The sequence below is a fragment of the Mchenga conophoros genome, linkage group LG22 (genome assembly GCF_057382185.1).
Source record: "Mchenga conophoros isolate Kocher_MC1m ecotype Shallow Benthic linkage group LG22, M_conophoros_male_GT1.1, whole genome shotgun sequence".
Taxonomy (NCBI): domain Eukaryota; kingdom Metazoa; phylum Chordata; class Actinopteri; order Cichliformes; family Cichlidae; genus Mchenga; species Mchenga conophoros.
This window is the reverse complement of record NC_140546.1, coordinates 7,896,232-7,905,676: the sequence shown is the minus strand read 5'-3', so window position 1 is coordinate 7,905,676 and position 9,445 is coordinate 7,896,232. Positions and strand designations below refer to the sequence as shown.

Sequence of the window (9,445 nt, the reverse complement as noted above, 5' to 3'; positions counted from 1 at the left end):
CCATCTCGCACCTTTTAGCTAGATTGAAACAAGCAAATCCACCATGGAAATGAATTAAAATCAGAAGTGAGAGATATACAAGATAATAATAGTGTTTAATAATAAAATTCAAAGTTGTAGAAAATTGAACTATTAACTGTACTTTAATAAATGTATTTAGTTGCTTTCCACCTGAAAAATGACGTTTCCCCACCTCGCCACTAGATGGCGGAAGCACAAAGTTTGCTGAATGGGCGTGCTCTATTGGAGCCACTGAGCTGCAGCCTTATTATTCACTAACCGCATCATTTCGTATCCAACGAGAGAAAACGTCACCTGGGATGAAAACTCATTAATCTGAGTGGCCAATTATTCATCGCTTTTCACTCTACTCCACCTAAACCACGTCGTTTGTACACTAATCGGTGAGTGTGTCGTCATATTTTCTCTGTATCCACATTCATCGAGTGTAAACACAGATGTAGCTGAAATTGTTTGAGTTAAGCTAACAGATAAACAGCCTGCACTTCATATTTGTTTTGCTGCACATATTTTAAAATCTTGATCTCTCTGTTGATCTTGTTTGTGAGCTTCGGGGTTTTGCGTTGGTTGCAGCTTTTCTTGGGCTTTTTACTGCGCAATGTTTGCGCTAATTAGATTTTTTCCGCTGGTCTGCTGCTCCTCTGTCTGGCCACCACCATCACATCCACTCCTTTTCTTCTGGGAGTGAGCTGATCATTGTGATTTCTGATGCTTGCATATTTAGCCTCTGAAAAGAAACTAATAAAATATTTCAAGTGTTTTTAAAATTATATTTCGTATAATAACTCTTCACGATTCCGGCCTTATGCGTTTGTTGATGGATTTTCTAAACAAGTCCTTTATAAAAGTGTTTTTGTTAAATAATTCTTTCATTTTTGTTGTTTTTTTTAGTCTGAAGGAGGATCAGCAAACATGTTCTACACCTGTGGTCCCAACGAGGCTATGGTGGTATCAGGTAAAATGATGCCTTGTACTGCTTTGTTGAAATCTAAACAACTTAAGAAACTATAACATCAAACTAATACATAACTGTTGCCTTTCATTAATTAACGCACATGTGATGGCTGTCACATCAAGGCAAACAAAATGTTCCAAAACCTTTAGCTGGTGCCCTAGACTTCTCCAAAGGAGAGAAAAATTTTTTTAATGGGTCTGTAGTTCTGAACACAAACATAAACCAGAACTTGATTTGTGATGGAAGTTTGTTGAATTTGTTTTTATCATGAAGTAGTAAATGTTTAAACTCTCCCTGTGATGCTCAGCGCGGTCTCTGATCTCTCCCAGGTTTCTGCCGTTCTCCACCTCTCATGATAGCCGGAGGCCGAGTGTTCATCATCCCCTGCGTTCAGCAGATACAGAGGTAAACAAACCACAAAGTTTATTTATGTTCTCCTGTATCCCATTAGTTTACTTCCTGATGTTTCTGCAAACACTGTTGACATTTGGCCGATATATTTTATATTTTAAGTGACAAATTGAATAACATGATGAGAAGGCAAACAGCACTTCAGCAGCAAAAATGGATAAAAAGGGGGAAAAAAGATTAACAAATTCATTTTAAATTAATTTTATAGTAATGAAGGATTTCTTTTGGGGACACATTTAAAGCACAGGGCATATACATCTGTGTCATTAGTAATAAATGTGTGTAAAGCATCCAGCTGCTGTTCATAAACTGTTACTTTTTAAGTCCTTTCTCTCCATCTTCCTGTTGAATTTAAGACATTAGCTTCCACACAGGCCACATTTGGGTCTAGTACCAACATTAAAGAAAAAAAAATCCCTTTTACTATATACACCAGCGGTCCCCAACCCCCGAGCCTCGGACCGGTACCGGTCCGTGAGTTGTTTGGTACCGGGCCGCGAGAGTTGAGGCTCAGGTGTGAAATGTCTGGTTTTCAGGGTTTTTATCAGTTTTCAGCGTTATTTTGTTATCGTTTTGATCGTTAACTCTGTTTTCCTGGGTCTTTTCACGTGTGTTATGAATAAATCTTCTTTTTTTCGATACCGGTACTAGTTTTATTTTGTTGTATTTATCCGCGACACATTAAAGGCCAGTCCGTGAAAAATATTGTCGGGCATAAACCGATCTGTGGCGCAAAAAAGGTTGGGGACCGCTGATATACACTCTGTGTTTGCAACTCAGTGTAACAAAAGCAAGGAGGAAATTGCTACACCTAATGTACCATTAGCGTAATGAAAATGAATCAATAATCATATGTCCCATTATATCTCTCACGTGGCCTCTCTCCAGGATTTCCCTGAACACTCTGACTCTGAATGTGAAGAGCGATAAAGTCTACACACGCCACGGAGTGCCCATCTCTGTCACCGGGATCGCCCAGGTCAGTGTGCACCACTGCAGATGAATCAGGTGCTGCTGCTGGCAAAACAGGGGAGGCCTTTCTCAGAAGGACAGGTGTAAACTAGAAGATTAACATGTAGCAGATAAGATTCATTTTGTGTGGTGTATAAAGTTACTCGTAGCAACCAGAATGTTTTTTCCTACTTGTTTTTTGTTTACAGTAAACTTTGTTGCTGCTTCATTGTTTATTTATTTTTGCATGTTATTGTATCTGTTGATTAATTAAAGCAGGCCAATGTAAATATTAGGGTCAGGTACACTGACAGTGCCATGTAGTTGCACGTGAAACCCAGCTCCCGATTTGCTATTTTTCACTGTGCATCGAGAAAATGAACCCAATGTTTATGTCAGTGTTTGTCTAAATAATAAACAAGCAGCTGTTTCCTACAGATGAAGATCCAGGGTCAGAATAAACAGATGTTAGCTGCAGCCTGCCAGATGTTCATGGGAAAGTCAGAGGCTGAAATTGCTCAGATCGCCTTGGAGACGCTTGAAGGTCATCAGCGAGCCATCATCGCCCATCTGACTGTTGAGGTAAGGAGTTAAAGTAAATAAATGGAGTTTATCATCCAACTGAATTATAGAACAGGTATTATTAGAATACACCTTCAGTATTCACAACCTCAGTGTGATGAGTACATTTCAAAAAGCGAACTTCTGCATCACAGCGAAGGTGTTTGTGTTACAGGAGATCTACAAGGACCGCAAGAAGTTCTCAGAGCAGGTTTTTAAGGTGGCTTCCTCTGACCTGGTCAACATGGGCATCAGCGTGGTCAGCTACACCCTCAAAGATGTCCATGATGACCAGGTATCTCTTTGCGCTATAAGAATCATATCATAGATGATCTCAGTACATTTTTGCAGATTCTCGGAATTAAAAATTGAACCAGTAAACGCACATCAGATCTTTTTTCTCCTGCTGGCACACAGGATTACCTGCATTCTCTGGGGAAAGGCCGAACAGCGCAGGTTCAGAAAGATGCTCGCATTGGAGAGGCCGAAAACAAGAGAGATGCTGTGATTAGGGTGAGATCTGTCACTTTGTCGCTGTTTTTATTTTTTTTAATACTGTATTACTATAAAGCTATTTTTTTACACAGATCTCTCTTTGCAACAGGTGTCAATGGGGCTTGCTGATGTAGTTTGAAGATCTTTCTTTATTTTTAGAAACACTTGGATAAATACTTATCTTGCTAATAATAGAAGCTGCATTTAAATCATCTAGAAGGTTGTTTACAGAGCACTTCACTGTGTGTCTTCGCCTCGTCACTGGTGCCATTTGTCTAAACTCTGTCTGTATTTTTAGCATCTTCATCCTGTTTATTTTAGACATCTGTTCCCATTGATCCTGATCACCTCCATCCTTTCTCCATCCCTCTTTGACTCTCTCTCTCTGCAGGAAGCTCATGCCATGCAGGAGAAAATATCGGCTCAGTACAAGAATGAGATTGACATGGCGAAGGCTCAAAGGGACTATGAGCTGAAGAAGGCAGCCTATGACATTGAAGTCAACACTAAGAGGGCTGAATCAGAGATGGCCTACCAGCTGCAGGTACACAGGCGTGCACAGGAAGCAGCTCATTTTGCTATTTGATCTCTAAGCTGAATATATATTTTAAATACAGTGCACAGCATTTCTTTAATTATAATTGCAGGCCAAACGTTTTAAACTTATTACAAATCAACAACATTTTTACAATTCATGATATTAAATGAAGAATATTATGTGTACAGACATACATGTATGATCTGTTTTCCTCTGGCAGGTAGCGAAGACGAAGCAGTGTATTGAGAGTGAGAAGATGCAGGTGCAGGTGGTTGAGCGGGCGCAGCAGATCATGCTGCAGGAGCAGGAGATCACCCGCAAGGAGAAAGAGCTGGAGGCCAAGGTGAAGAAACCTGCAGAGGCTGAGCGATACCGGCTGGAGAAGCTGGCTGAGGCTGAGCGGTGAGTTGTGGGTTCATTTTCACCTCCTGAACTGCAGGAACGACAGTAAGCAGATAGTCTGTTAGGTTTTTCTGGTATGTTTTCTCTGTTTATATGTCTGAAGAAGAAACATGGAAAATCCCTCGTGTGTGTGTGTGTGTGTGTGTGTGTGTGTGTGTGTGTGTGTGTTTTTGTTTTGTTTGTAATTTGGCAAGTTTTCATCCGTCCACTTAAATCCTCCTTTTTATGTTAGAATAACAATTGAGCTATCATTTTATATTTTAAGAGCATGGCTGACATGTTTGTACTGGTCAAATCATTTATCCCTCTGCTAACCAGGTGACTATGTTTCTTTTGTCTGTCCAGTCTTAAGTTGATCATGGAGGCAGAGGCTGAAGCTGAGTCCATAAGAGTGAGTCAAAGCTGTTTCTGGGGAAAAAACAAAAGCATTTTCCACAAATGTCATCTTGAATTATCTGGGCAGCCTTTCCTATCCCTCTCCAAACCGATTAATTATCTAGCTCAGTATGGCTCTTTATCTGACTACCAACTTAATGTATCAAGGATACAATTCCTTGCTTTTAAATACAAGATATTATCTAAAAATCTAATCTTCAGAGTATTCAGTAAATTATTTGGGTGTACATATACAAAAAAATCTGTCACACTCGTGCAGTATTAATTTGGGGTCTCTGAACTCCAAATTAGAAGAGGATATAAGGAGATAGAAGGCAAAGAGCTAAATCAGTCATGATGATTTATGTTAATAAGAGTATTAATATGCAGCCCAGGTGAGACCTCTTATATGATGCCTATAATTCTGAATCTAGCAATAAAAAAACGGAAATGAATGGAATATGGATGAGGGAAAAATCCATAAGATATTAGAGGAGGTATTTCAAACTACCATCGCTTTGTATGAGGTAACATTTGTAAATGTCTTTTGTAATTCACTTTAATTTATGTACCATTAAGGTACAAGGTGAGATTCAGTGTTTTCTGGTACAGTAAGTCCGTCCTCATTTCTCCTTCAGGTTAAAGGTGAGGCTGAAGCATTTGCAGTGGAGGCCAAGGGGCGTGCTGAGGCTGAGCAGATGGTGAAGAAGGCCGAGGCCTTCAAGGAGTACAAGGAGGGCGCCATGGTGGACATGCTGCTGGAGAAACTGCCTTTGGTGAGCGATAACATCATCATAACAAGCATTTCTAGCTCCTGCTCTTATTTTTAGAATTGTGCTGATAAAAAAAACAGAATTTGAAGCCTGTTAGTCATGAGTGTTGTGTGTGCATTTACTTCTGGATTACATTATTACATTCACCGGTTACAATTTTAACAGCTGTAATGTCATTTGTCCACCAGATGGCAGAAGAGATCAGCAGGCCTCTGTGTGAAGCCAAAAAAGTTACCATGGTATCCAGCGGAGGTGGAGATGTGGGCGTGGCCAAACTCTCAGGAGAGGTGCTGGACATCATGACCCAGCTGCCTGAGGCGCTGGAGAAAATGACTGGCGTGAACATCTCCCAGGTAACTCTGTTTATGTTACACTTACCTGCACTCATGCATCTATAGCTTATAGCTGCTACCAATCAAATTTAATTATTAATAATTAAATTCAGCATTAAATATAACAAAACTTTAAAACATCCACCTTTCTCTAAGTAAGTAAAGTTTATTTATATAGCACCTTTCACAGACATATGTCACAAAGTGCTTTACAAGGTAAAAGCATAATACAGTCATAAAATACATCATAAAAACCCTGGTCTAATTAAAAGCTTTTTGAAATAAAAATGTCTTTAGCTGCTTTTTGAAGGTCTCCACTGAGTCCAAACCCCGTAGAAATAGGGGATGAGTGGTGGTATGTGTATGAATCAATCAGCAATGTAGGGGGGAGGGGGGTGTCTCTGTAATGCTCTAAAAGTTAAAACTAGAATTTTAAAATGGAACCTGAATGTGATTGTTGGCCAGTGCAGCGACTTTAAAACAGGGGTCATATGAGAACCCTTGTTTGAGCAGGTCAGTAGCCTCGCTGCAGAGTTTTGAACAACCTGTAGGCGGGCTAGCCCTTTCATGTTTAGACAAGTGAACAGGCTGTTACAGTAGTCAAGTCTTGTAGAGATAAAAGCATGCATTATCATCTCGAGTTCACTTGTTGACACGATGGATCTAAGTTTAGAAATGTTCCTCAAGTGAAAAAAGCAGCTTCTTATGATCTGATATAAATGTCCCTCCAAAGAAAAAGCTTCATCAAAAATAACACCCAGGTTTCTAAGGTTATGTTTCTGTGAGGAACCTAAGTCACCCATTCGCCGTTTAATATCGGGTATTGCACTGCCTGGTGCAATAATGAAAGTTTCTGTTTTGGCCGGGTTTAGCTGTAAGCAATTATTGTTCAACCGTTGTTTAATGTTGGTTAAACAGTCAATCAGATTGGAGAGCTTATGAGCTTCAGCAGGCTTAAAAGAATAATATAGCTGAATATCATCAGCAAAACGATGATAAGATACTTCAGGAAACTGCTGTATTGTCTGGCTTAAAGGAAGAATGTATATTAAAAACAGAATAGGTCCCAGCACAGAGCCCTGAGGAACTCCACACAACAACTCTGTAGATTCTGGTTTGCAGACACACTAAAGTTTCTTTCAGATATATAAGATAAAAAAAAATAGTCTAGAACAGAGCCAGACATCCCAACCAGGTCTCTCAGTCTGTTTATCAGGATGGTATGGTTGACTGTATCGAAGGCTGAGGTAAGGTCTAACAAGACTAGGACTGTGTATTCTCTGGAGTCTGCTGACATCATAATATCATATCTCTCCTTTCTGTAGATGGCCTCTCATACAGGCTGAAGACAATCAGCCATGTGATGACCAGGCAGTCCTTCCTCCCAGTGTCCAATCAGCTGTCTGGATTCCCTGCATGATTCTCTCATCACGGCGTCATTCTGCTGTGTGGCTGGTTCAGCTGGTTTGTGATGTTTCTCTGTTGTGAAAATAGTCTGATTACAGTTACGAATGTTATTTCATGTTATGACTTTGTGCTTAGCGGTACTGCGTTCGTTTAGCCTCCATCCATCCTTGTATTACCTTCTGCTTATGCAGTTCAGGGTCACAGGTAACAAGAAGCAGAGGATAATATAATCATATTTCATGTATTCTATGATGGTTTGATGAGCTTTCTTACTTTTTGAGTTTTACATGACTGATCTTTGTCTTTGTCCCTTTCTGTGTTTATATGTCACACTTTTGTCTGTGTTCCTGTTTACCATTAATAATTCCTTCACAACTGTGTGTGTGTGTGTGTGTGTGTGTGTGTGTGTGTGTGTGTGTCCGCACTGCCTTGCTGCCAAACCTTAAGTGCTTCTTAGCATGTGCTAAAACATGCAACCAAAACCTTCATTTACTAATCCTACTAATATTGCATATTATCATATATTCACTGACATGCATTTTAACCCATCAGTCTTTTCTCTACATGTATTTCTGAAATAAATTTGGTGTATAAAGGTTCAGGGTGAATATTTCTGATATTATCTGTAAACTTCAGCGTTAATATGTATAGGGTTTTTAAAAGGTGTTGTCTTTCTTTTTCTTTTTCTTACTGTTTTATATTTTATGATCCTTGGTACTTAATAAGTTAATTAAGTTAATTATTCTTTATTTCTTTATTTGTAAACTGATGCGCCGGTGAATCTTCTTTTTTTCCTGTTGAGCCTCGGCTTGGAGATATTAGCTTTAGATCAGCTACAGGAAACAAAATGGGATTCTGTTTTTCCCAACCAGGAGCTTCAACTGCCTTAAGTCTGTACCACCCTGCAGTCCACTAATACATGATGTGTATTACAAATCTTAAGTAAAGTGGTTCCTAGTGATAGCAGTTATGTAGCAGCTCCCATAAAGGTGTAGCCAGTCAGACTAAATTTAAATGTGTGAAATACAGCTTTGCTTTTCATAGTAGCAATGAGAATATCCCTGTGTATTCATAACATTAAGTATTTGTTAGTATATAACGCTTTGGCGTAATGTGAAGCTAAATATTTCAATTGTTAAGTGAGGGCAGGGGTGTTTGCTGTTCTGTTCTTTATTTTTTCTTTACGTTTGCTTGCTGTAGTTTGTGCTTTATATTCCACTGAAGGTGTAATACTAGCTCTAAAGTATTACGGTAGTAACTGTAAAGTATCCTGATTTGCCTTTTGTCACCACCCAATCAAACTGTATCCCTCTACCTCACCATTACCCTCTGGGGCTAGTTAGGAAAATATCTTTATGGACATGTTTTAATACATCAGAAGGGATTTAAACACTGAAGATGGATATATGGTTTTGTTTTAACTGAGCAGTTTTGTCTTCAGCTCGAAACACTGTTTGTGACTTCTCTGCACTCCTGATTACAGCACAACCATACGTGCTGTAAGTGTCCTGAGGGTACATTTGATTTCTTTCATATATGAGTACTACTGTTATTATGCATGCATCAACACCTGTCACTCTTACACTGTAAAGTAATATTGCAAATGCATATGTTTGAAGTCAGGACACAGTAGGCGTGTGCAGCTTCACTGTGGAGTTACCAAAGTAGGAGATTACCCAGCTATAGAAATGGAAGTGTGCTTTCGTTACTGGATCAGCACTAAATATGGATATATATGTATGTGTATGTGTTTATACAATTTATATTTGATACAGTATCAGTGTAAAGCACTGTTTGCATCACCACTAACAGCTTGACTAATTCATTATAAATGTATTTTATCCAGTTTATTAGTTTTCTGTGATGTTTCAGACCCTGTTGTGTTGCATTCGTGATGTTTGACCAAAGTGGATGTTTGCTTTTTATTTTTCTTCCGTGTACTTTAGGAAAACGTCGTTCTGCTCTTCTATACACAAAATCCTTGTCATTTAAATGCAAAAGGGGAAACGACTTAAATCTTTACTGTTTGTGAAAAAAGATTTATTGTAGCTATCAAATGTTCCACTGCTGTCTTTCTTTACTCACCTGTTTACACATCTGATTTTAGCTTCTTTTTTTTCAGTTTTTATTTTTTTTTTTTCCATCTGTGAGGTCTTGAATTGTCACTGCATAATAAACAATTTTCACATGCATAAGGGGATCCCAATAAACGTTTTCATCATCA

The 9,445-nt window shown here is 39.0% G+C and overlaps 1 protein-coding gene across 1 annotated transcript; it reads left to right on the top strand.

The window, feature by feature from the left end:
* Positions 1 to 246: 246 nt before the first annotated feature.
* flot1a (flotillin 1a) lies at positions 247 to 9,445 on the top strand. Its single transcript, XM_085262371.1, has 13 exons — positions 247 to 404; positions 913 to 976; positions 1,306 to 1,381; positions 2,276 to 2,366; positions 2,777 to 2,920; positions 3,075 to 3,194; positions 3,317 to 3,412; positions 3,786 to 3,938; positions 4,153 to 4,334; positions 4,680 to 4,725; positions 5,348 to 5,485; positions 5,671 to 5,835; positions 7,140 to 9,445. Exons 2-13 carry the CDS (start codon positions 934 to 936, stop codon positions 7,158 to 7,160), a joined length of 1,275 nt encoding a protein of 424 aa, XP_085118497.1. The 5' UTR covers positions 247 to 404; positions 913 to 933; the 3' UTR covers positions 7,161 to 9,445.